Raw genomic sequence first — 27,869 nt, 5'->3', positions numbered from 1 at the left:
AGAAGAGTCTCAGCATGAAAGTAAAAGAACCTAGCACGTGGCTGGCACTCTATAAAGAAAGAAACCCTAGTTTCCTTCTCCTTGTGTCACTAACCCTATATAACCCTGGACAATCATACCCTTTCTGGGCCTCTGATTCCAAAAAAAGTGTTGGTCTCAGTGGTTCTCAACCCTGGCTACACATTAATACCACATGAAGAGTCTGGAAAATTAAAAATAAGACAATGATGCCGGGGATGGTGTGTGCCCACGCACGCAGGTGCTCAAATCCCACTCGTCAGGAGTGGGAACCTCCAATCGGTATTTTCCCTCTCTTTTTTTTTTCCCCCTCAGTCAGTATCTTCTAAAAGCCCCCCAGGTGCAGCCACGGTGGAGAAGAGCCCACCAAAAGTGTATTCTAAGGGCTTCTCCCCCTCTATGGTGTAAGTACTACCCAGGAGAGGTGCCCAAGGACAGAACGAGCCACCTTTTGAGATAGCAAGTTCCTCCTAGCTAAAGATAGTCAAGCAAAAATCACTTTCTCAGAGATGAAACCTAAGAACTGGATACCCTTGAAAGATCCCTTCCAAAAGGGATTTTTGTGGTTTTTTGACTTGCTGGGTGACCCTTCAGTGAGCAAATCGTTGGTCTCATTGTCCCAGCTGAAACCAAAGAGAGCAAATAAAACAGCCTGTGTGCCACCCCTTGCCTTTCTTGTGGCCATGGCAGACATCACTAACTGATCCCAGCACTCTCTCCTGCTGAGCTAGGCCACTCCAAGTGGTCTAAGAATCCCTTCCATGCAGGGCTGGAGCAGCCACTATCAATCACTTGAAAATGGACATAAACTGGAACCCATTTGTCTTCCCTAGCCTAATGTCCCTCAGGTCCTTTCTCACTCTGACATTCTTTGAGGTGATAATCCTTTTTATCTTCCTATAAGCAATGATTAACTACCGAGTTGCCTGGCAATGAGCTCAGCTGGTTTGACTGGGAGATCACATGTTCTATCCCTGAGGGCAGGTTTTGCTTTATTTTGCTTTATTCTCTCAAGCTCAGTCTCTTTGTCCTCCCCAGGTGACATCTCTCCCCCGCTCCAAGTAGCTGCACCCCCAAACACTGACTGAACAGGGCCTGAGACAGACTCTATGATTAGATCAGGGCAAACCAGTCCCATTCCTGGAAAAGCTCAGCAAGGCCGGTGCCCTATTGCTCTTACTGATAGTTGAGACAATAATAATGAGGCCAGCTGGCATTTATGGGGCACTTTCTGTATGCCAGTCCCCACGCCTGGCTGGGGCACGCTGGGGGCTCCCCATGCCTTTTCTCATGGAATCTCAATCACAGTCCTCTGAGGTATTTATTATCGCCATTTGGCGCAAGAGAAAATTCAGGCCTTGAAAGCTACTAAATTGGTGTTGATCACAAAGCAGCAGAAAGGAGATTACGGAACAATCCCAGCCCTGGCTCTGCGCGAGTCCCTTCACCTCTCTGTGCCTCAGTGCTAAAATGACCATAATTAAAAGGATGAAGAGGGAGCCCAGCGCAGTGCGTGACAGTGCGGCGGACAGCTTGGAAGAGCTTGCTGGACTCTGGGTAAAAGACTAGAGCCCCTAAAACGAGTACGTCCTAACCAGGTGTGGCCAACACTGAGAGAGGAGCCCTTTTTTCGGCTTCACAAAGTGATGTGTTCCGGAAGAGCTGTGTGAATACCCGGGTTTCAGAAAGCCAACCTCCTCGCCCCGGGGCAGGCACCATGGGCACCATGGTACCACCGTTTCAGTAGGTTTCCGGGGTTCTTCCTCCTGCCTCATTCCTGCCGGGCTCCCTGTCACTGGTTCTGAAGGCGTTATCTCCAGGCTTATGCCCTGGGGCCTCTAAAGGCTGACAATTGCTCCAGGGAGGTGGTGGGAGGGGGAACTTACCAGCGAATCCCTTTGTAATGGGATTTCCCTTTGACCAGGTCTATCTCTTGTGTGGAGCTTGGCATATCTGGCCTCCCTCCTAATAAACGCTAAGCTTTTCCTTCAATTTCACATCCCCTGCAGTAGAGCTTAGCACCACACATATCACGTTAACACCGGCTTCCTGTCCCACCGGGCAGGGTGAGGAAAAGTGGAGCCTGGCACGGGAGGACCTATCACAGCATCCCTAAAGAGTACTCACTGAATGAGCAGAGGTGGAATATGAATCCTCTTCTGAGATCTAGCAATGTGGCTATAAATGCGCTTGTTAGTTTAGACCTACGGTCTCACAAGAGGAAGTCAGTGACGCAATCACCTGGGAATGGAAGGACAGCTGGGCCCCCTACTAACAAAGACGATGCTACCCCTCAGGGACGTTTGGCCATATCTGGAGACATTTTTTATTGTCACAAGTTGGGGGAGGTGGGTACTGGGATCTATCAGGCAGAGGCCAGGGATGCTGCGAAACGTCCTACAGTGGCCAGGACAGCCCCCAAACAAGGAATTATCAGGCCCCAAATGAGGTTGAGAGACGCTGCTCTAAAGGAAAAAAGCTGTCCCCACTCACCCCAACCACACTGGGAGACAACCTCGAAGCCAAAATGCCGGATTCCAGGGGACAGCAAAGGCTAAGCACTACATGTGCCTCTTCCAAAGGAAATCAAAAGGCTGGTCACAAACTCTGTGGTCAGACAGAGGCTGAGGGTCTGAGCCTCACCCCCACCCAACACGTGGCCCTTTTTCTTTTGCAATGTTTACTGATACTAAATATGTGCTAAATACATACCGTATCTTATGTACGCCCTGTAACAGCCCTAGAGCTGAGTCATATACTCACCACTACTTTATAGATAAGCGAAATGAGGCACAGAGGTTAAACAACATGGGAAAACAAGGAATTCCCAGGCAGCCTTCTTCCTCGAGAGCCCTAGCTCTGTCTCTCAGCCCCATGAACAAGACTATCAACCGAAGTGACTTCAAGCCCTCTGATGTCCACCCTCACAGGGGTGGACTCCCGGTAGCCAGATACAATGAGGCTACATTGGATGTTATGACTGATCTGGGAGACGCACACGTCTGAGCCATGAAAACAATTTCAGCATCAGGCCTGAACTGTAATGAGGACGCAGGATCAGAGATGGTTTTGGGTAGAGTGGTTTGCAGGAGGAGGTGATCTTGAGGAACGGATTGAGGCACGAAGTCAGGAGACGGGTGCTTGATGATGAGGCCAAACTATATGGAGCAGAGCTGGGTATAGCAAACTAAGAAAGACAGGCTACCCAAGGCCTATCCCGAGGCCATGGGTGTGAGACACCCGCGAGCTCGGGGCTTTGAGACCTACCCCTGACCAATCTGAGATCTTTGGATTATGGCATCTCCCCCACTCAGGGGCCCCAAGCTGTACCCCCCTCCCCAGCCTCTGAGAGCTGTCACCATCAAAGACCCAGAGACACTCTCTTCTGACTCCAGAAACCCGGTCCACCCATCCCAAGCTCTGACAGCCCTCCTGAACCACCAGAAGCCCCCTCCCCCTTTCAGGACTCACCCAGAGAACCTGTCCTTCAATCCGAAGGCCCTGGGACTGCTTCCACTACCCTGTGCTTTGAACCCAGACCTCTCAGCAGGAAACATCCCCCTAGACGACACTCCAGCTAGCAGCCCTCAGCTCCCTTCGAGGGCTCGGGGGCCCTCACATCCCATTCTGGTCTCAGCAGCACAGCAACCCACCAGAAGGTTTCTGTGGACTTTGAGCCTTTTTTCTCATTTCGAAGCTCTTCACTCTCCATCCTGTACAGAGACCTACATCCCGGAAGTCTGAGGGTTGAGCACCCTCCCCCAATCTGAGGATGTATTTCATACCACCCACCACCCCAGCTCTAGCTCAGGCCCCTCCCTTCCTTGGCCCAGGCTTGGGGTTCAGCTCTTCTCTCTCTCTCCCATCCCAGGCACAGGCGCACCCCTTTACAGCCTTAGTGCGGAGCTGATCCTCAGCCTTTCCCACTTGTGGCTCTGATACCCTAATACTCAGTCCTTGTCCCCAATCTCAAACTCTCAGCTCTTCACCCCGATCTGAGTTTCATCCCCCTGCCCAGGTCTTAGGCTCTCAATTCCTCCTACATCCGTCGCTTGCACTCAGTACCCACACTTCCACTCACTGGGTCAGGGTCCAGTGAGGAATCCATCCCTGGGATATGCCCAGCCCCCTTTCCTCTTAGGATGAGCCCTCTAGCCCTGCAAAACAGGCGCAGATGCGAAGCACCCCCCAACCATACTAGCAGATCCCCATGGGAGATCGTGGAGGAGGGAGTCCTGGGGGTGCAAAGTAGATGGTCTGGCCTCACCACCAGGGTCACCTGACCCATTGTGCCACAGAGAGGGGAGCGGGAGGGGCTCTGAAGGGCTGGGAGCTGCTGGCCACATGCTCCTTCCCACCCATGTGACGTTTCTCCCTTGGAGATTCCTCGCCGCCACCTCTCCACCCCTGCCCCCCATATCCTTCTGGAAGGGGAAGGGACAAGCCCTCCTGTCCAGGGTCAGAGCCTCAGTGCCCTGCCTTCTCCATGATCCCAAATCACAACTGGTGAGTGGGAGGGGCCGCCTCCCCCTGACTGCCCCCCCCCCCCACCGCGTCAGGCAGAATGGCTGGCCTGTGCTGCCTCTGCACACAGGAAGTCACCCTCCTTCAACGCATTGCCTTGAGGCCTGCCTTCCCACCCCACCCGGGAAATCTGGATCTCCCCTGGGCAGTTTTCTATAAAGCCTGCAATAATCTCAAAAAAAAAAAGAAAAAGAAAGACAGGCTAGGCTGGAGAGTACTAGATCTAAAAGAAGGGATTAGAGCTTGTTAAGTATTTTCTGCCTGAAGCAAGGATTTGATGGATCGGGATGGCCTCACCACAAGGAGAAAAGACAAACAGGACCATTTCTCTCCTCCAGTCAAGGCTGGCTTATGGCTGGTTGTATGTTCTCTCTCTCTCTCTCATGATCTCCTGCTCTAGCTTAATTAACATTATTGTCTTTTAGAGATTGTTATGATTCAAAGTGAATACAGGCCCACATCTTCAGATGTGCCAACATGTCATCTTAAATAAGAGCTCCTGTCCTGCACCCTTACAATTTCTCTTCACACGGTAGGATCTGGTGACCACTCTAGACAACAATGCTCCTGGGCACTACGGCAGAAGTTGTTTGAACACCTGCACAGCAAGTCTGCTCAACCTTGGGCACGTGGCAGCTGCAGCCCCAGAGTCAGGAGGCACTGTGTTAATATGGGTGAGCTGGGAGCGAACACTTAAGCCACAATCCAGATTGGGTGCCTCACACACCTTCCCTCATTTAACCCTAATAACACGTGGCCCAGCAATTATTACCCATTTTCCAGATGATGTAACAAGTTCCAAGGCATGGCTGTAGAGAAGAACATAGACCTGGGTCCATGCTTCTGCTGACACCAAAGCCCATGCCCTTTTCCATGCTTCTCTTCTTATGGGACACCCTAAAGGCATGTCATCCATGCCCAATTTCAAGCTTTATGAAATCCAAATTCATTCACAACAGGAAAGCCAAGACCCCAACTTGATGCCATTATTTCATTCATTTGACCTGGGCCAAGGCCCCAAAGTTTCAGGCAGCCTTTACCACTTACGGCTCCAGGACCTAAAATCCACGGCAAAATCACTCTTAGCTTCTGTGGTTTGGGGAAGCATTTCATTCCTGCCATGTCATGGCACTTGAGCAGCAAGTATCAATGTGCCTCCCATCCCACAGGAAGAGACCCTCCCACCTGTGAGAATGGCCCTCAAGCCTGCTGTCCTTCCAGGAGACTCACACACACCCTGGCCCATGTAGGCAATCCTCCCAGATCTCCCCGTGTCCCCAAGGAAACCCACAACTAGCTGGTTGAGGTTCCGGTACAGTGTGTGGCCATGGACCAGATTATAGGTCTTTGGCCTCGGTTTCCTTCCCTGAACCTACAACATAGGATTACAGAGTTAATACATACAAAGTGCTGACAGCAATTCATAATAACTATTCAACCTATGGTAGCTACTATTTTTATCATCTTCACTTATCCTAAGGCAATCATCAGAGATGTGTTCAGAGATTTAATCACAAAGTCATCTGAACAGTCTTTATTACAGCAAAAAGTTTTGGAAACAAACCAGACAACAGGATGAATGAGATAAATTAAGGCACCTCCATATAATGCAATGGGCTGCAACAGCCGAAAGTTAGAGAAGGGAAGAACATTTACTCTCAAGGGAAAAATGTTTGCAACATATTATCACTACTTTACAAAATGCCCCTGAGAAGAGCAGAGGAGAGTGAACTCACACCCCCAGAGGGTCTGCAGGGTACAGATTTCTTTGTTGTCTCCTGTATTTGCTGAAATTTTTCTAGATGCAACCATGTTTGTTTGTTTGTTTAAAGAAATAAAAATGTTTCTCAAAAGACTTTCTACTGAGTAACAGTGACCCTCCAGGAAGAAGCCTCATGTTTATGCTGTGACCTCCTGGGGTACCAGCATCTAACCCAATAAAAAAAAAAAGAAAAATATAAATTACAAAGCATGTGTAGGAAGGAATCCTATTTTAGGAGAAAGAGATAGATAAAACAAGCATAAAAAAAGACAAAGATCACCCGTCATAAAATGGTACCAGGAGTTAATTTCAGGAAAGTGGAGATTACAGATAATTTTGCTTTCTTTTTTTTTTATTTTATTTTATCTTTATTTATTTATTTTTGGCTGCATTGGGTCTTTCTTGCTGCGCGTGGGCTTTCTCTAGTTGCGGCGAGTGGGGCTACTCTGTTGTGGTGCGTGGGTTTCTCACTGCGGTGGCTTCTCTTGTTGCAGAGCACGGGCTCTAGGCGCGCGGGCTTCAGTAGTTGTGGCACGTGGGCTCAGTAGTTGTGGTCCGTGGGCTCTAGAGCGCAGGCTCAGTAGTTGTGGCGCTCGGGCTTAGTTGCTCCGCGGCATGTGGGATCTTCCCCGAGCGGGGCTCGAACCCGTGTCCCCTACATTGGCAGGCAGATTCTTAACTGCTGCGCCACCAGGGAAGTCCCTGCTTTCTTTTTTATTTATCTGTATTTTCAAATTTTTTATATTTAAAAAAAAGAACAAAACAGAACTGACTCATAGGGGAATCAAATCAATCTCTGGATCAGGATCCTCCAGTCAACTGCACTAACAGCCCCCAGACAGAGATCCGCATGAGGCCAGTGCAGATCACCATGAGTGGAATGAGGGCAGCATGGCCTGGAGGTAAAAAAACAACAACAACAAAAAAAAACATCTAGGCCGTGAGTCTCAGTCCTCCACTGTCCACCAGATGGGTGAAGCCCTCAGAGCCTCAGCTCCCCTGAGACGTCCTAAGTTCTCACTCAAAGTAGACCACACACTGGACGTGTGGTCCAGTGGTGGTCCAGTGGACGTGTGGTCCACAACTGTTAGCTCCCTAACAAACCCATCTACCAAAGAACGCAGAGCACGGCCAATAGCTTGTCCCACTGGGGTGGTCCCCCCGAATTATCCAGAAGGGCAACTACTAAAAGTCAGGCCTCCTCAGTTGCCAGTCAACACCCTCTCCTCCTAAGGGCCTTCCTGGACCAGCCACTGCATAATGGTTTTCAGTCATATATGGGGGCACTGATGACGCACATTTGGGGACTTTATACTAGTTTTCCACCGTCCCTGGAAACAGAAACCACCTGCATGCCCACCCCCACCCCAACCCCACACCTTCCATCACTCCATTCCCTATAATAATGGCTTCCAGGGTTTTTGGCAATGATTGAAGCCATGATTAATTCAATTTATACTCAATTCAGTACATTCTCACACACACACACACACACACACACACACACACACACACACACACATACAACTGAAACAAGTTTCATAAAGGAATACTTACCCTTCCTACATACAGTAGATGCCAATATTTTCTCTTCTATCATTTTTTAATAGATAGAATATATTCTATCTATTAAAATCACTAAACTGATTTTATGATCCATGGTTTTAAATATACTGCTTTACAACATGCAAGTCTATGATTTGGTTTTCTAAACCACACTTTAAAAGAACATTTTCTGGGACATATTAGGTAGACTCATACACAACTACCGGTATCAAAGGACCAAAAACAGTAATTTCATATGGTTCAACCTAATAATTATGTATGAACCAAACTAGGGGACTCAACTGCCCCATTTGCCTCTTGAAAGCTAATTCTAAATTTGACTAATGTTAAAAACTGGGCTACACAATGAATGTACATTATTATTGTGCAAAAGACAGATGGCACCTGAAATGGACCGGACAAGACACTGAGAGATAGTCTGAGCCACACCTTAAATGGGAATAACAATGACAAACTCACAGGGATGCTATGAGAACTGAATGAGTTCACGTATGTTGAAGGCCTTGCAAACTATAAGGTAAAATTAATATTCTCGTTTTTGTAAGTAGTAAAGTATGCCAATGTCTTGGCAAAACAAGACCACAAGTGTGGTCCATGCTTAGTGGGGAAGGAATAACCGCCATGACACAAGGACATGAAAACGTGGTAGCCCCTCAGCCAGTAGCAGGAAATGCAGCATCACCTCGCTGCCATGGAAACAGGGTGGCATGGTCCACACAGACTCCCTCAACTTCCCATCTCCTGCAATTAGAGTCAAGGATTATGTCTTTAAACTTTCAGTTGGTGGCATAAAATAAGTCCTCTTGGTCCTACAGAAAATGTCCCCAGAGATAGGAGGTGGCCACAGCCAGAGCTGGCCAGGTCACAAGAGAAAGAGAGACACTCAAGGAAGACGCTGTTGCTTTAAAGGACATGGTCATTATTCCTGTGCTCTTTGGGGGCAAAGACCACACTGGCCATTCTTCAGTCATATCTTGTGTTCATCTGACCTATATTAATTCAATTATATTAACTTGTCAAAAGAGAAATATAATTTAAATTATGCTAGCCGAGAAGCCTACGCTACTTCACATTATACATTTTAATATATATATAAACACATATACATATGTATGTATGTATACCATCCATTGTAGATTTAATCTCTTAAATCCAATTTAAAATTTTTTGTAACACAACGTTTACAATTCGTAATTATGGCCTTTTGCCCTAACTTTAAAAACCTAATTCTTGAGAAAATGAAGTAATGTTCTTAAATTTCTATATCTATTTACAAGGAACTTTAACATAATGTGATCCCATTTAACTTATCCAACTACCCTGTGTGAAAGGTACCACTGCTATTATCAGCATTTTAGAAATGTGAACGCCAAGGATCAGAAAGGTTAAGGCACACAGCTAGTTAGATGGTGGAGCTAGGATTCCAACTTGGCAGGCTGGCTCTCAGGTCTATACTCTCTTCATCACCCAGGGGTCTTATTTATCTCTGAGTTCCTAAGGACAAGGGCTGCATCTAAAATAATTGGAAAATATATGTAATTGAAACACAACTTAGAGACAAAGGACTAACTTCCTCAGTTTCCAAAGCGCTTGTACAAATTGATAACAAAAAGACAATCTTTTTTTTTTTTTTTAATGAACAGGGAGTTAACCCCCGCCCCACCAAAAAAAAAGAAGGAATTAATGCAAATAGCCCAAAACAAGAAAAAAATGCTCAAAATTGAAGCTATAACTAAAAGTAACAGGATACAATTTTTTACCTCTCAGGCTGGCACACACTTACAAATTTAACAATCCTCAATTCAGCTGAGAGTATGGAGAAACAGACACTCTCCAAGCCTATGCATGCAGGTACAAAGTGGGGAAATTTTAACAGCCATCGAATTTTTAAATGCATGTACCCTCTAACCCAGCCATCCTAAAATTAGAAATTTACCCTATGGAAATTCTTGTGAAGGTTACAAGAAATATGTATCAAGACACTCTCTGAAGCATGATTCCTAAAAAGGGGGTCAGAGTGTCTAAAAACAACTTAACTGTCCATTGACAGGAGAAGGGTGAAATGAACTATGGGAAAGTCACACATCAGATTAGGCAGTCATTTAAAGGAATGAGTTAAAACTATGGGCACAGATATGAAATAATCTCCAAGATAACTAAGTATTAAAAAATTAAAAGCCTAAGTAGAAAACAATGTATATATAATGTTTCCTTTAATGTAACTTTTTAAAAAGCTCAACACAGATACTTGTATACATTACATAGAAACTTTTTTTTCCTGGGAGGAAACCAAGGTTACCCACAGGGTTATCTCTTTGAAGAGGACTGATACTTTTCTAAATGTTACAGTTTTAGATTGGAGGGTTTTCAACCTGGGCTTCATGGTCTATTTTAAGGAGTCTGTGAAACCCCTGAAATTGGATTCTGAATTGTAAATGTCTGCATTTCTTTTAGGGAAAGGATTCTTCACTTTTGCATACCCTGTAAGGGTCTTAAACCTCTCCCTCCCCTGAAAGATTAAGAACCACTGTGTTGGACCCGTATTGGTGCTGAGTTTTAATATTCACTCACTTCTTTGCTCAGAAGCCATGAAACAGCATTGGATTGTGACCAGCACAGGCACTCAGAAAAACACCACCCCATCCCTGCCCTGGAGAAGGAGATAGTTTGTGGCATAATAATGACATTGTCTGCTCAAGCCTCAGAAATGGCAACAGGGCACAGCTTCCCTCTAACAGGAAGAAGGAAAAGTGGAACTGAAAATTATTTGCATGTTTAAAATTAGACCTTCTGTGGGAACTGACACTACTTCGCTTTCAAAGTGCCTCCCATCTGCTGTCTCATTGCCACCACCCGTCACCCAGGCATTTACATGCCGTGGAAATTCTGAGACAATAGGATGACTATTAAGGAATCCTATCACTGATAAGGAAGTAATAACAAATTTCCTACAGCTCCCGTCTTCCAAGAGGTCACCAGAAAAGCCACTGGAAAGCCATACGGGGAGGTGACAAAATTGCTGTGGACTTCTCTGGTCTGAGAGACCTGCAGCTTCCAGGGATCTCCACTTAGACACTCTCTGCCCCTCTCATGACCACTCCTTCCCTGGCAAATCCAGTGCCAGCCCTTTCTCTGGAGGGGCAGCAAAGACGTCACATGCACAGCCTGTATCACACCTGTGACTGGTTAGCCGGGGGTGATCAGAACGATGTCAGCCCCACAGCCTGTAAGAGTCACGAGGCCACCTGCTTCTCTTGCTCATCACCAGGACCTCCATTCAGTGCCTGTCCCACATCCAGCACGTCCCCAATTGAAGCAATTTATCACATTTACAAGTGTGCCGTAACCACAACATCTTTCCATAATTCCGTACTCAATATTTTTCTTTAGCTTAACTTTTTATTAAGTTTAAACAAATTTATTTACCATGACCCTCATGGGTTTGACATCTCACTTATAACTTTTTTACTAACGCTCCCCTAAAATAAATAATTATTAACATTTTTCTAAAATGTTCTGTGAGCCAAGTTCATTTTGCACACCACTAGGGTTATTCCGCACCACTGTGTGGGAGACACTTAATAAATATTTGTTACATGAATTAATGACTTGAAGCCCCACCTCCCCTCCGCAGATAACAGCAGCAGCCACAACTAGCAACGGGGAGACTCGGAATTTACAGAGCAGTTCCTCTTCCATCTGACTTGATCCTCTCCGCCACCCAGTGAAGCAGGAAGTATTAGTCCCATTTTCCAGATAAGGAAATGAGGAGTCACAGAGGTTAAGTGTCTTGCCCAAGTCTAGGCAGCTACTAACTGGCTGAGCGAGGACCTAAACCCAGGTCTTTCCATCCCAGATCCCATTCTGTCTCCACTAAAGCAGGCCTGCCTCACATACTCAGGCTCCCAAAGAAACATGAGCAGGAAAGGGGGTTCCTGGGCTGTCTGTGTTACAAAGGGAGTAGATTCTACAGGGTTTAGAATGCAGAAAACCCAAAATGACTCCCTGTCCCATCAGGGTTCAGGCCCCACAAGCCTGTCCTTCACCACAGGTCACTCACCTCCTCTCTTTTTATTTCCCCCTCCTTTTTTTATTGAAATATAGTCGATTTACAATGTTGTGTTAATTCCTGCTGTACAGCAAAATGATTCATTTATACCTATATATACATTCTTTTTAAAATTCTTTTCCATGATGGTTTATCACAGGATATTGAATATAGTTCTCTGTGCTATACAGTAGGACCTTGCTGTTTATCCATTCTGTATATAATAGTTTGCATCTGCTAACCCCGAACTCCCAATCCATCACTCCCCTACCACCCACCCCTTGGCAACCACAAGTCTGCTCTCTATGTCTGTGAGTCTCTTTCTGTTTCATAGATAGACTCATCTGTGTCACCTCCTCTCTTAGCTGCACACTGAAGACTTTTGTAAAACACATGAATTCTTCCAGCACAGGACAGTAAACTGGAGCGGCAGAGATGGCAAACCCACCTCTGCCATGTACTAGTTATGAATCTTTGGTAAGTTCTGAACCTCAGTTTTCTCCCAAATAAAACGGGATCAGGGAATTCCCTGGAGGTCCAGTGGTTAGGACTCAGTGCTTTCACTGCTGGGGCCCAGGTTCGATCCCTGGTCAGGGAAGTAAGATCCTACAAGCCACGTGGTGTGGCCAAAATTAAAAAAGAAAAAACATTAAAATAAAATAAAATGGGACCATGAATAGCACCTACCTCTCAGTTATTTCTGCAATGGTCAAATGAGATAATGCATTAAAACCCTTAGTGCCTGCCACATTTAAAGTTACCTATTAATTAATGTTGTCAGCAGCATTCTATTCGAAGGGAAAATTGCCTCTTACCCTACACTCTGAATAATTCCCTTGGCCAAGCAGTGAATGAACTAAGTAAGTAACTGCTGATGAAATGCTGGCTAAACCCAGGCCTACAGTCATTCAGCAACTCTACCTGGGCCTCAACCCCAAGCAAAGATTACTTTTAGGAGCTAAATAACCTCTTTGCTGACCGAAATTGCTCGCTCAGGAGCCAGGATTCTCTCTGCTTAGGAAACCTTGGGTGTTCTGTGGTTATCTTCACCGTGTGGCTAAACTTGAAGTCGGCTCAAAGTCACAGTCTAACCATAAACCAATTTGCTCTGTTTTCTTAAACTGTCTGCAAACAAAACATAATCGTTTGGTTTTTCCGTTGTTGTTCTGAAGCAAAACAAAAATATTTAAAGTCACCCCTATGAGAATTTTAACAAGCAAGTTCAAGGGGAGTCAAAATAATTTTTTGTACCCTGGATGAAACAGGTAGGTAAGAGGGCTTAAGGATTAGCTACGGTAGACAATAAACACAAACAGCTATTATTCACCAGGAAAGAAGAAAACAAAGGAAAAGCAAATCCAAAACACTATAAGACCAACAAAACAGCTATCACTCACCAGTTTGCTCGTTTGTTTTTCATTCTAAAGCAGCCCACTATCAAGCTGATTTTATAAAGAATCTGTCAGGACTGCTTTTCTCCAAAGAAGGAGGCAAGGGGGAAAAACTGCTTTGTCACATTGCCTAAAACATACACACAGACCAAAATTAGTGGGCAAAAATGCTACAAGAATGGGTGAAGTCACCGCACACAGCAAAGTCCTCATGTTGGAATCATCTCTGGCCATCCTTCCTGTCTTGGAGAAGGGGGATGAGAAGCCAGGTTAAAAAATTGCTTTTCCAGCCCTACTAAGCATTAAGTCTTCCAGCACCTCAGCTTCCTTGCTTCCGTACCCATTATCATTAATGCCCAAACAGAGCTTCATCTTTTCTACAACTTGGCCATTTTTTAAGCTGCTACAGTTGATTCCATTTAAAAACACACACCATCCAAGCCTTACAAAACCAACCAAGTGTTAGGGAGGCAGTCCGATAACTTCACCCACATTTCCTATGTGTATGGTACAAGCTTCAGAAATCTCAAATATGACTTTCAATCTCAAATATGATTCGACTTTGAAAAATTCAATTTACACCCACAGTTTCAGGAGTACACAGTGAGGCAGGGCTGTGCCTATTGTAAAATTAAGAACAAAGAGAAAACATGGCCCAAAAAACAGCATCATGAAAATCTGAGGCACGGGCAAGTGACACAGGTTCCAGTCCCAGCTCCTCTACTGTCTTGCCAGGTGACCTCAGCCCAATCACTGTCTTCCCTGGGCCTCAATAGCCTTATCAAAAAAAAAAAGAAAGAAAAAGAAAAGAAACAAGCAAAGGAACAAAGAAAAAGGACTTTGAGCTATCTTGAAGTCTGGTCCAGCTCAAAAACGCGCTGAATCCCTGAAATACCCAGTATCAAAATAGACCGTCAAATGTGGATTTTGAAGATGCTTTTTCAGAGAGCCTTTTAGACTTCCTATTTTATAATGTATCCAAAAATGAGAAATAAAGAGCCCTCTTGAGTTTCTACAGGACAAATTAGAGAGGAAGGAAATACCTGAATAGGGGACAAGTGTAGCGTGGCGAGATGCTATCGAAACACAAGGAAGGATTGGGCAAGAAATAAATTTACCCAAGAAACGTTTCGCTGATTCAAAGCACAGCTAGCAACCATCAGGGCCCAAGCAAAACCATAAATAATATAATAAAATATATATGTACCAAAGTAAACTAAAAATAAATGAAGTATTTCTTTAGTATTAACTTTGGTACAAAAGATCTTCAATATGAGGCAATATTTTTTTAATCTCATATACTATTCTCCATGAATTTCCTTACAGGGTCAGGGAGAAGACAGTCCATACACACTGTACCTTAATGTTAACCCCATCTGGACACACTTTTTTTTTTTTTTTTTTTTTTTTTTTTTTTTTTTTGCGGTACGCAGGCCTCTCTCACTGTTGTGGCCTCTCCCGTTGCGGAGCACAGCCTCCGGAGGCGCAGGCTCAGCGGCCATGGCTCACAGGCCCAGCCGCTCCGCGGCACGTGGGATCTGCCCGAACCGGGGCACGAACCCGTGTCCCCTGCCATCAGCAGGCGGACTCTGAACCACTGCGCCACCAGGGAAGCCCTGGACACACTTTAATGTTTACAAAGCTCTTTCAGACACTGGCCAGTGAAAGTCCCTCAAACAACGCTATGGGGCAGGTGGTCCCATGCTACAAAAGCTATTAACTGAGGATGGAGGAGACGGAAGAGCAAGTCCAACCTGCACCCGGCCCTGGAGCTGGTCTTCTGACACCTAATCCAATATTCTCTGCAGGAGGTCACAGAGCCTTCCAGGCCTTCAGGACAGCCTGTTCAAAGCCTGCCGAGGAAAACTGTGAGGGGACACTAGCAACCAGAGCGTCCTTTGGGTGCTGAGAGTTGTCGCAGCCCCCAGGCCCCAGCTGCCTTCTTGTCCTGCCTGCTGGGCTGCATTGCTGCCCCAAGGCTGACGTCTCTGCTCTCAGACAATCTTTTTATTTGTGCTTGAAAAGTTTTCCCTTGTAATAACCTACAATGGAAAAGAATCGAAAGTATATATATAGAGATATACATATATATGTATACCCGAATCACTTTGCTGTACACCTGAAACTAATACAATATTGTAAATGAACTACATTTCAATTTAAAAGAAAGAAAGAGAAAGGAAGGGACCTGGGGAAAAAAAAAAAAAAAAAAACAGTTTTCCCTGAAGCCAGGTTCCATACCCAGCCAGTAACTCACTTCCCAGGTTTTCAAACATCATGTCCTCAGAGCCGCTGTCTGTATAAAAGAAGCAAGGTTTTTCCTTTACAAAATGCACAACAGGGGTATCATCAGGGCCCTTTCCACTGCGAGTTCAAGACCCTAGCAGTCTCCTAGAAAGCTGTGAGGACGAACCCGCTGGCTCAGCTCCCGCCGCAGGGCTGGGTGATTCTGCTTTTTCACTTCCAGTTCCCTATCTGTGAAATGGGGACATCTCCCAGCTGCCCGGCCTCACCCCGTGGGAACACCGTGAAGGGGAAACGGCGCTTTCAGAAAGATCGTCACCAAAACGGCAGGCACAGCATTATCTGAAAAGCGAAGCTAGAAAACAGGGCGGGGAGGTGGGGGGGAGTCGGCGCCCACAAAGCACGAATTAAGCATCCAGGGAAGCAAGCAGCTTCTCCGGGAAGAGGACCGTCGCCCGGAGGCACGCCTGCGAGTGGCCACCTTCTCCCCAGGCTGGGAACTTTCCCCAGAAGCAGCGCCCTCTGCCCGGAGGCCCCGCGCCTCTCCCACTGCCCGCCGCCCGGCGCCCGACCCTGCCCCGGCTCCCCGCGGCCGCCGCCGCTGCCCTTCGGCCCGGCCCCTCGGGCCCCCGCAGGCCGGGTCGGAGGTCGGCTGCGGCTCGGCCAGGCCCGCCCGGCTCCGCGTCGGGAGCCCTCCACAAACACGCCCCCTCCGGCCGCCTCGGGCTGGCGAGCCGGGCCCGCGCCGGCCAGATGTGACCAGCTCGGGTCAGGGCCGGGCCAGAGACGGCCTGCAGCCCGCGCGGGGCCGGCCACGGGGAGGCTCCGGGCACCCGGGACCCCGAAGCCCACCACCCTCCCTCGCGTACGCGGCAGCCGGGGAAACGGCTCGGTCGCCGGCGCGCGAGGCCGGCCTCCAGCAGCGGGGGGCCCCGAGGACGCGGACCCCCCGCCACCTCCCCCGATCCCCGCAGGCAGGGCGCACCCGGGCAGGTGCAGGGGCTGCCAGTCCCGCCCCCACCCTCCTCGCGCCCCCCCACGGGCCCACCCATCTCACCTGGCCCAGGCGCAACAGCAGCAGCAGCGGCGGCAGCGCCCAGCGGAGCCGGGGCGAACGCGGAGGCGGCCGCGCCTCCCGCGCCGCCTGCTTCATTCCCCGCGCGCCCTGGAACGTGCCCGGGACGCGCGAGTCGGGCCCCGCCGTGCTTCCGAGCCCCGGCGCCCTAGTCGCCGCCTCCAGCCGCCGCCTCCGCCTCCTCCTCCTCCAGCCGGTCCGCCTCGTCCCCGCTCCGCCCGCCCCGGGCTTCCCCGGGGACATGGCAGCAGCGGCGGCGGCAGCGGCCACACGGCGGAGCCTGGCGGGGCTGCAGCGGGGTGGACGCGTCCCTGGGCGCGCAGGGGCTTCGCAGGGCGGAGCGAGCGGCGCCCACCCCCCGCGCTCAGCGCCCTGATCCCGGCTCCGGCGGCTCCGGCTGCCTCCTCCGCGCGTCATGCGGATGGGGCTGCAGGGAGCCTCGGCGAGCGCTCAGCCCCCTCCCTCCCCCTCCCCCTCTGAATATTCATCGCTTCCTCCCACCCCGGCCGGCCGACCGGCTGCCGAGCACCGCGGCCCATCGCCGCCCTCCCGCTGCAGCCCCCGCCCCCGCCGGGCCGGCCGGGCGGCTGGGAGGGGGCGGCGGCGCTCCCCGCGCGCTCCCGGGCGGCTCCCCTCCGGCGGGCAGAGGAAGCTCCCCCGCCTTGCCCGCCCTCTCCGCCCAGCCCTCCCACATTCCTGGGACTCGGCACCCGGGACGCGGCTCTGCGGCTGAGACGCGAGCCCGTACCCCTCGGCCCGGTTCCATGGCCCCGAGTTTGGGTCACCAGATGTTGACCGAGACCCCTGCCGAGGGCACAGCCGGGCCTGCGTTAAGACGGCAACCCAGGGAAGGCCTGGTTGACCTTCGCTGGGTTGCCGGCGAAGGCTTGGGGTGGCAGTGGAGGTGCATGAACCCCTAAATTGTAGGGGACGTGCAGTGTGTTCTCCCCGCCTCCATCCCCGGACCAGGGAGGCAGAGAGCAGGCATTGGAGCGGGTCCAGTGATTAGGATCCCCCGCTCTGCCATGTGGTAAACCTGGCTCTGCTAGTAGTACTAGCTGTGTGACCTCGGGAGAGGCATTTCACCTCTCTGGGCCTCCTTTCCTCATCTGTGAAGTGAGGATAATACTAGTACCTGGCTGGAGAGACTTGACCATTATATGAGATAATGAACGGAAAAGTCCTAAACACCCGGCCTGACACCACACATAGTGGGCCTCAGTAAGCAGTAGCTCTTCCAGCAGCTTTCATCACATTTTCAAAGAAGTCCACAACCCGAAAGGGGTTAAAGATTACTGCAGATGTTACTGTTATGCCCATGCACACAGGAGGGAACTGAGAATCAGATGCTCAGCCTGTTGCCCAAGGAAAAGTAATGAGAGAAAGGGCTAAACCAAGGAGTGCTGGGGAGGGAGAGATGAATTCCAACCAGGGGAGGAGGTGACACCTGAGCTGGGCTTTGAAGGATGGGTTGAATTTCACCAGGAAGATAGAGGGGGGCAGGGGCTCAAGAAGTGGGAGCAACTTGGCAAAAAATGGGAGGCGGATGCTTCAGGCTTGGCCCTTCTGAGAAGAAGCAAATGGGAGGTTGAGGGGTTCATATATAGAGACTCTGAAAGGCACAATAATAAGTCTGGGCTGGATTCGATGTGCAGCAGATTGTAAACCACCAGGTGCCCAACACCACAACCAGACACCTCTTGTACCTCAGGTTCCCCATCTACGAGACAGGAACGCATCTTCGCTTAAAGGGTCTAAGCAGCTCCTACCAGGACTGCACACACAGAGAACAGAAGGTAAAGGAACCTCACCTGGTCACTCAAACACCCTGCCATCTTTTGTTTAAACACGGTGTAATTATCGTAATTCACCAGGAATTCTGTTCCTTCCTAACTCCTCACCTTCTTGGGGCAGAGACAGGTGGTTTGAAAGGCGTTCGTATCCGTGATGGCCAAAGAAAGCGTGACTTACTGCCAGTGCTACCAGGTCTTCAGGTTGCCCCAGATACTTATAGACCCTACCGACCCTAAGGATCCATCCAGGCCTCCACTGCTTCGTGACAGGTCTGCAAATAGCTCTGGGAACACCAGCGTGCGCTTGGGTTTTTCTCCTGGATGAAATATGTGCTCACGGTTGTGTTAGTTGGAACCGGATTTCCCCACAACATGGTGATGAAAGAGAATAAACAGTATTTTCAGTAAAGGGAGTTACAACCTGAATAATAAACTACCTGTTCAGTCATAAACAGATCACACTGGATTAATGACCTATATGAGACATAAATTAATCCTGAGTACGTGTGGTATAAACTCCCTGAGGGCAGGGATCGGGCCTTTCTCCCCTTGGTTGCCCTGTAACACCTCACTCAGTGCCTTACCCATGGCAGGAAAAGCTCATTTTTCCACAAGGATAAATTAGGGAAGGGTCATTCTCTTTGCAAAAGGACTTGAGATTATGTTCCAGTGTACAGGAGGATCCTCAGATGCCACCTCCCCTAGAAATTCCCAGATGCCCCAACCCTGAGTTGGGTACCCTTCCCCCTCTGTGCTCTTGTAGCTCCCTGTGCTAACCTAACCTAACCACAGTGGACTGTAAGTCAGGCCCTTGAAGACAAGGCCTGCATTTTCCTTGTCACTGTATCCCCAGCACATAATAATCACTCATATAGTATTTATTTAGCTGAATTGAATGCATTCCTTTGAATAGCAAACTAAGGTGTTAAATATATGTCTGTACACACACACACACACACACACACACACCCCAACTTCCGTTTGCAAACAGCTTTTCAGGAATAAATCTGCTGTGCAAAGTTCAGAGCACATTCTCTCTCAGAATAAATAATGCTATCTGACCTTTTAATCATGTCCACCCTCAAGCAAAAGCTAAAGCTCTACTGAATATGGGGCCAGGTGCCCAGAGAATGAAAGGGTCAAAGCAAAGAGAGGCTGGAGGGCAGCATACCTGAATGTGTCCCAAAATTGCCAGGTAAGAATCACCCAGTGGCTTGTTACAATATACGTTCCCATGCCTTTCCTTAGACTGCAGAGGACTGTATCTGTACTTTTCACCAGCTCCTTGGGTAATTCTTGCTGTGAAACAGGATTGGAAGGCACTATTGATCTTATGGCTGGCCTGCATTGCATCCCTACTAATAATAAAGTCCATTGATCTGGTACTAACTAGGTGTCAGGCACTACTCTAGGTACTTTACATCCATTATTTCTGCTCCTTACTACAACCCTATAGAATGGGTATCATTATCAATATTTTAGGAACAAAGAAACTACATCTCAGAGAGGCTTAGTTACTTACACAAGATCACAGAGCTTCAGAGGGGCAAAATCAGAATCTGAAACCATACCTTTCTTGCCACTATGTCATGGTGCCCCTTCCCTTGACATTTGTAGATAACTTAATATAAAGTGTTTTCTGTGTTAGCTGTTGTTATTACTTTTATCATGACTCTCTTGGGCCTCAGTTTCCCCAATTTTAAAATAGGCAGTGACAGAAGGTACAAGACTTTCCACTTCATCCCCCAAGAATGGGGAACAGGCAAGGCAACCATGTTTCATGAGAGGTCCACCATCCCAGCAGGAAGCAAGCCTGCTGGGCACCAGCCTGGAACCAGGTCGCCGGCCCTGCAGGGAGTCAATTCAGCCTGGCAACCCTCAGTTTATTTTAAAAGCCACCATGAGCAAACCATTCTCCAAAGCCCTCCTAAGCGGAATGGAATGTTTCTTGGGAGTCTGATTAGCTAATGTTGCAGGCATGGCTGCCCTGAGACCTTCCTGCCTCACAGACTTGAACTGAATCAGAATGGAAAGGAAGACTTTTCGAAAGTTCTTTAAAAAAAAAAAAAAAAGTAGCACTTCATCTTTACAATAGTAACAGGCTGTTTCCTGTGGACTAATAACTGGGCTGTGGTTAGAACTCCATGTTTGTCCACCAGACCTCAGTTCCTCCTGAAACACGGCCTTAATCACCTGCCCCTGTACCAAACCAGGGAGTGTCTCGGCAGGCCTTTTTTGTTCCTGACTTCAAGCACTTGCAACGTTAAGCATGTTCATATTTCTGTGCGTGTGTGTGTGTGTATTATGTGCTGTGTGTTGTATGCTGAGATAGGAAACAAAGTTTACTTGCAGAGAAACAGTAGCACGTGACAGATTTTTCAGAGTGTAGAGAGCAGAAAGAGAGCCATTGCTCTCAAGAGTCCCCACCCTTTCCCAAATGTAGGCACCCACAGGGAGGAGCCCACGGGCTTCTGCACTTCCAACTGTTAGGTCCTGAGTCAAGCTCCCAGGGAGCCCAGTACCTTCAAGCTCCCAGGGAGTCCAGTACTAATCACACCGGGCTGGCAGAACGAACACAAGACCCAGGGTTTGGGGGTACCTGGGTACACGGGGAGTGTGTGGTAAGGAGACTTGGAGCCTAGGGGACAAGAGGCTTTTGTCCAGGGCTTGCGAACTACTTCCACACAAAGACCACAAGTGCCAGGTTGGGGGCAGGAGGGCAGTCAAGCCTGCAGCAGAAACATCACCTCCAACAAAGGAAGGGCTGAGAGGTGTAAAGACAAGAAGAGCGAGAGTAGGCGGGAGGCCCAGAGTCCCAGGGCTTCTTGGCAGCCGGGTCCTTGCTCGTTAAGAATAAGTTAATTTTTTTCAGGTTTGAAAAGAAATGTTCTTTCTTCTTTTTTTTCTTTTTTTTCAGGTTGAAAAGAAAATCTTAATCACATTGGGCTGGATGTATACAACACCTGGGTCCCTGCAGTTAGGGTAAGTAATCAACTCGTGTGGGAACAATTGTATAGTGGAATCTTGCTAGTAGAGAAGAAAATACCCTGAAATCTAAATAAGCAAATAAAAATCATATATGGCCCTATAGTTACATTATACATATAAATGATATATAAACATGTGCACGTATATATCATATTAGTATGTATCATATTAGAGAGCTACAAGCATGAGCTTTGCTAGTGGCAATAAAGTCTAGTGGATATGAGTCTGGACTCTGGAGTCAGCTGCCTGGGTTCAAATCCTGGTCCTGCCATGTATTAGCTGTGTGACCCTGGATAAGTTACTCAAGTTCTCTGTGCCTCAACATCCTTATCTGTAAATGAGGATGTTCTTGATGATAATATCTACCTCATAGAATTTTTATAAGTATTACAGTAGTTAAAGCACCGATAATACTGCCTGGAATAAAGTAAATACCATGTAAGTGTTTGCCATTATTAAAATATTTTTTTGGAAGATCTGAAGCAGGGTGGTGTAATGGGGGAGGATATGTGCTTTGGATCAGATGGTCATAGGTTCAAGTCCTATGCTTGCTATGTAATTTTGGCCTCCATTTCCTCATGTAAAGCATGGGATGATAGAGACTTCCCCGGTGGTCCAGCGGCTAACACTCCATGCTCCCAGTGCAGGGGGCCCAGGTTCAATCCCTGGTCAGGGAACTAGATCCCATATGCCGGAAATAAGAGTTCGCATGCCGCAGGTTAAGATCCCACGTGCCGCAACTAAGACCCGGCACAGCCAAATAAATAAATAAAATTTTTTTAAAGGGATGATAATTGATCATTATGAAAATGAAAGGAAAAGTCACATGCAAAGTGCCAGGCACATATTCCAGGAGATACAAGTGGTAAAGGCATAGTAACTGATAGAAAAAAAAAAAAAAGGAGATTGGGAATGAATGGTACTAGTGAATGGTACTCATGACCATCACAGTGACAGAGCCTCTAAAACCTGGCAATTGAAAGTGTGGCCCACTGGGCAGCAGTATGACATCCCCTGGGAACTTGTTAGAGTTTCTGGCCCCACCCCAGACCTACTGAGATGGTTGATTTGATGAGTGGGCCTTGGGATGCCCAGATATCTGGTTAAACACTATTTCTGGATGTGTCTGTGAGGGTGCTTCCGGAAGAGATTCACATTTGAATTAGTGAGCTGAGTAAAGCAGATGGCCCTCCCCAATGTGGGTGGGCTTCATCCAATCTGTTGAGGGCCTGAATAGAACAAAAAGGCGGAGGAGGGTTGAATTTTCTCTCTGCCTGACTGTTTGAGCTGGACAACGATCTTCTCCTGCCTGGCGTTCCGGGTTCTCAGACCGTCAGACTCAGACTGGAATCTACACCATTAGCTCTCTGGCTCTGTGACTCTCAGGCCTTTGAACTACACCACCAGCTTTCCTGGGTCTCCAGCTTGCAGATGGTAGGTCATGGTCTTCTCAGCCGCCATAATCACATGAGCCAATACCTATTTTATTTGTATATATTTTTTTAACATATATATTTTTTTTTTTGTGTGTGTGTGTGTGTGGTACGCGGGCCTCTCACTGTTGTGGCCTCTCCCGTTGCGCCAGACGCGCAGGCTCAGCGGCCATGGCTCACGGGCCCAGCCGCTCCGCGACATGTGGGATCTTCCCGGACCGGGGCACGAACCTGTGTCCCCTGCATCGGCAGGCGGACTCCCAACCACTGCGCCACCAGGGAAGCCCCAACATATAAATTTTATATATTTTTTTCCTATTGTTTCCGATTCTCTGAAGAACGCTAACTAACGCACCTACTAAATCAGAATCTGCATTTGAATGAGATTGCCAGGAGATTCCTATATACCTGAAAGTTTGAGAAGCACTGACCTGGTCGGTTGGGTGGCAAGGCAGCGTGCTCCTTAAGAGCTGGCTCTCAGGGACTTTCCTGGCAGTCCAGTGGTAAAGACTCCACGCTTCCACTGCAGGGGGGCCGGATTCCATCCTAAAAGAAAAAAAAAAAAAGGGACTTCCCTGGCAGCACAGTGGTTAGGAATCCGCCTGCCAATGCAGGGGACACGGGTTCGATCCCTGGTCCGGGAAGATCCCACATGCCGCGGAAAAACAAAGCCCACGCGCCACAACTACTGATCCTGTGCTCTAGAGCCCGTGAGCCACAACTATCGAGCCCATGCACCACAACTACTGAAGCCCGTGCGCTTAGAGCCCAGGCTCTGCAACAAGAGAATCCACCGCAATGAGAAGTCCGCGTACCGCAACAGAGTAACCCCGCTCGCCTCAACTAGAGAAAGCCCGCGCGCAGCAATGAAGACCCAACGCAGCCATAAATGAATAAATAAATTTATTCCAAAAAATAAAATAAAAGATCTGGCTTTCAGCCTTTATCAGTGATTTGGTTAACATGCTTATTTCTGGCCCCCCATCAGAAACTCTGAATTAGGGTTCTATCTCCGATTAGAATTGGAGCTCAGGACTCTGCACTAAGAAGCACACAGGTGACCCAGGTACCGTTAGCTTCCTCCAACCACTTTGGGAAAACAGTCTCAAGTGTCTTCTGAGTCTATGTGATTTTTTTTTTCCTATGAAGCAAAAGAATTTTAAAAGGTCTAGACTACCACATATAAGCAGAATATGTTTAAAGAGTTTCCTTTTACTTACTTAGAAGCTATAATCCAAGATCAAGAGACAGTAAACACCTAAGTAATAACATCCAGTTCCATTATTGGCAGCTAACTATGTACCAGGCTATGTGCAAGCTATTTTATACACTTTATCTCATTTAATCCTTCTTTATCTGTATATTTATACCCACAACCCTACCCCACAGGTGCTGTCATGATTCCCATTTTATGGTTAAGGAAATAACAGCACGTACAGTTTAAGTAACTTGCTCAAGGACACACAGGTGGCGGAACAGGAGGCGGACAAAAAGCTGGCTGAAGCCAAACTTGTGTTAACCACTCTATGATTGCTTCCCAGGGCAGACATCCCTGGCCTAAGGAGGTCCTTCTGTAGAACTCTTTCCCTACCCTCAGTATCTCCCACATGGTCCTTTAAGCTTCAGTGTCTTGCCAAGGGCAGCATGTTACAGATACCCCTGAATTCCCTGAACATACACAATAAATGCATGATTTCAAGATAAGAACATATAGACAAATTCCTCTTCTCCCTTGTTTCTTATTCATCTGCTGCTGTCATTTTCCTCTGTTGTTATTTTCATCAGGCTTTTTTTTTCTGAGACTTGCATCCACTCTGTTGAAAGGTGCTCTTGCTGCTCTCAGGGCTTATCATCCTGAGACTTGGGCAATTGTAAAATATTACACACAAAGAACCTTGGAGGTCATCCAGTCCAACCCGCTCACTCTACAGATGAAGAAACAGATGAAGAAACTGAGGCTCAGGGAGGTTGAGTGACTTGTGAATGGTAACACATCTGGTCCATGTATCAGCAGTGCTTCAGCAGTAAGGCTCTGTTCTGCAATCTCTCTTGACGTGCTCCCTCTCCTCTATGTGACTCACAGGAAAGAAAGTAAGATCTCTCGCATTCTGGGCCTCCACCCTTCTCAAATAACCTCCATTAATCTCTGGGCTGTTAAGAAATTTGAAATTTGCAGTCACCAAAGATGTACAGAACATGAAGCATTTTTGCCTTGAGCCTCTGGGCCCTGGGAAAGCAAGCTGGGCTGGGCTGATCCTGGGCCTGGTTCTGATTTGGCCATTGTCCGAAGCAAAGGAATCCAGCAGAAAGAAGGAGTTTGTACACCAGCTGTAATCCCGGTGTAGGTAAGCCTGCAACCGGTGTCCTCAAGGCCTTGGCTTTTCTGGCAAAGCTAGATTTCCTTTACTCCGGTCCCTGCTGACACAGTGACAACCTGAAGACTCGTTAGGCCCGGAGCAAGACATCCGCAGAGAAGAAGCATAAACATAAACAAGGCAAAGCAGTGAAGGGATCCTGCCTGGCTCCCTAACTCGACCTGGCATTTGTTACCTGGGAGGATCCCTGGCTCCCGGCCTCCTGGCCTTCAGCACCAACCTGAGGCAGGTGTATTCTCTGCGCACCTGGATCATACCCAGGTGTTAGCCAGCCAGCTCGATCTTCCACTCCCAGGGCTAGAAGGGAGTTTAGAGGTCATGCATTCAACCCCTGATTTTACCAGTAACCAAACAAAGGCCCCAAAGGAGGTCAATGATTGTCTAAAGCCATGGAGAAGTGTGTAGAGAAAAGTCCGAATGGGAACTGGGATAGGAGTGGAATAGAGAGAGAGGTATACACACATGTGCACATGCACACACACATACACACAGTGTTATGTCATTTTCAAGTTTACAAAATTCTTTCACATACAGTTAAGAATGATACTCAAGATAGTTTAACCTGTCAGGCCCACAGCCCTACAAACATGAATACATTTGGCCCTCTCCTGAGAAGTGGGCTCTGACCCTATTTCCATCTCACAGATGAGGAGATGAAGCCTCAGAAGACTGACACTTAGCCCTGTTCACCATTGTAAGTTATATTTGTGTTCGCTTGTTTGCAGATTACAGAGATAGCTTAAGCAAAAAGGGGGGTTTTGTTATAACACTGGAGTGTCACAGAGCACCCCCAAGGCAGGAATACCCAGGGCCTCCCCTAGCCTGGGACCAAGAACTGGAAAACCACCAAGAGCTCCAGACAGTTGTCTCTGCCTCTTGCTTCTCTCCTGCAGGCCACCCTTCAATGCATCTCCGTGTACTTCTTTCCAGTTTTTCTCACCTCTGTTTCATGTCCTTATAGTGACTCGTAGACCATATCAAATCCCAGTTCTCAGAAGGAATCTGATTAGCCCAGCTTGGATCCCATGCCCACCCCTGGTCCAATCAATGTGGCTGAGGAGAGAGGGTCATATTACGTAACGATCGCGACCAAAGGCCACCTCGCTGGTAGGTAGATGCACAGATAGGGGTAGCAGTGAGCTGAGCAGACACCCCAAAAGTTGTCTACTATGGTCACACAGGACACACAGAGCCAGGGCTCAGACCCATCTCCAGCCTGTCAGGACAGGATGCCTTTCCATAGGACCACTGATCCCTCTGTCCCCAGGGCCATGTCCAAATACATGGCTGCTCACTCTGCACTAATCTTTGGATGCCAAGTGATGTCCCTGTTGCCCTGGAAGGATTTAGGCCAAGGACTGAGATTCAATTCCAGCTATTCCTGCACAGAGATCAAGGGAGATCCCCTGATTGGCCCCTGAGTTTATTGATGAAATTAGACAGAGAAACAGAGGAAGGAGAAAACCTGTCATCAGCAGTGGAGTCCCAGAATCCTGCCTGCTTCTCATCCTCTGGTTGTCTGAACACTCTGTTTAGGGGCTAAGAGTGGTGCTGACTCTGTGGGGAGCACTGCATGGGGCCATGGCAGATGGAGGAAGTATCTGCAGGGAACCTAGAAATCAAAGGCCTGCTCAGAGGCTGGCAGGAAGCTACTAGGGTCATGGCGCTAGAAAAGGGAGACACAAAAGGCCTGAGCTGATACTGAAAGGGCAGGGGGTATGGCCAAGGAAAGAACCCCAGACAGGGGGAGAGCAGAGAACGGATGCCAGACACACTGCTGGACCCCTCCCTGCAGAGGCCATCTGGAGCTGGCCCTTAAGGACCATGGTAGGATGGGGCCTGGGACATACATACTGCAGGTGGGAATGAAACCAATCCAGTCTCTCTGGAGGCACTTTGGCAATATGTATCAAAAGTCTTTAATGGGCTTCCCTGGTGGCGCAGTGGTTGAGAATCTGCCTGCTAATGCGGGGGACACGGGTTCGAGCCCTGGTCTGGGAGAATCCCACATGCCGCGGAGCAACTAGGCCCGTGAGCCACAACTACTGAGCCTGCGCGTCTGGAGCCTGTGCTCCGCAACAAGAGAGGCCGCGATAGTGAGAGGCCCGCGCACCGCGATGAAGAGTGGCCCCCGCTTGCCACAACTAGAGAAAGCCCTCGCACAGAAACGAAGACCCAACACAGCAAAAATAAATTAATTAATTAATAAACTCCTACCCTCAACGTCTTCTTAAAAAAAAAAGTCTTTAATAATAATAAAAACAATAATAATAAAGGCATTTTTACCTCAGAAAACCCACTGTGGTTATTTCTCCACTGCCTAGAAAAGAGCCTGATTCACAGAAGGGACTCAATAAAAATTACTAAACGAACGACTAGATGATTGACATGTGCATAAAGAGAGATATAAGCAAGGATGTTCAATACAGTAGCAAATTGGAAACAACCTAAATGCCCACCAATAGGGGACTAGTTAAGTAAATTATGGTATAGCCTTATAAAAGAATACTTTACAAATATTTTAAATGATGGCATAGACGTATACCTATTGATTTGGAAGAATATTCTCAATATTTTGCTGGGGAAGAAAGCAGGATAAAAATAATGTCATTTTATAGAGAGAAAAACATTTTAATATACACATAAAGAAAA

General features: G+C 47.9%; 1 protein-coding gene across 1 annotated transcript in view; it reads right to left on the bottom strand.

Annotated features, from left to right (window-relative positions):
- PTPRJ (protein tyrosine phosphatase receptor type J) overlaps positions 1-17,060 on the bottom strand; it is a 171,218-nt gene extending 154,158 nt beyond the window's left edge. The window contains exon 1 of the mRNA XM_073808963.1: positions 16,611-17,060. Within this exon, the coding sequence (XP_073665064.1) occupies positions 16,611-17,045 (435 nt within the window). The 5' untranslated portion in view covers positions 17,046-17,060. The remainder of the gene's footprint in view (positions 1-16,610) is intronic.
- Positions 17,061-27,869: the final 10,809 nt, after the last annotated feature.

This window comes from Tursiops truncatus, chromosome 8, assembly GCF_011762595.2.
Source record: "Tursiops truncatus isolate mTurTru1 chromosome 8, mTurTru1.mat.Y, whole genome shotgun sequence".
Lineage (NCBI taxonomy): Eukaryota > Metazoa > Chordata > Mammalia > Artiodactyla > Delphinidae > Tursiops > Tursiops truncatus.
Note: the sequence above shows the minus strand (reverse complement) of the source record. Positions and strands in the feature narration are given on the sequence as shown.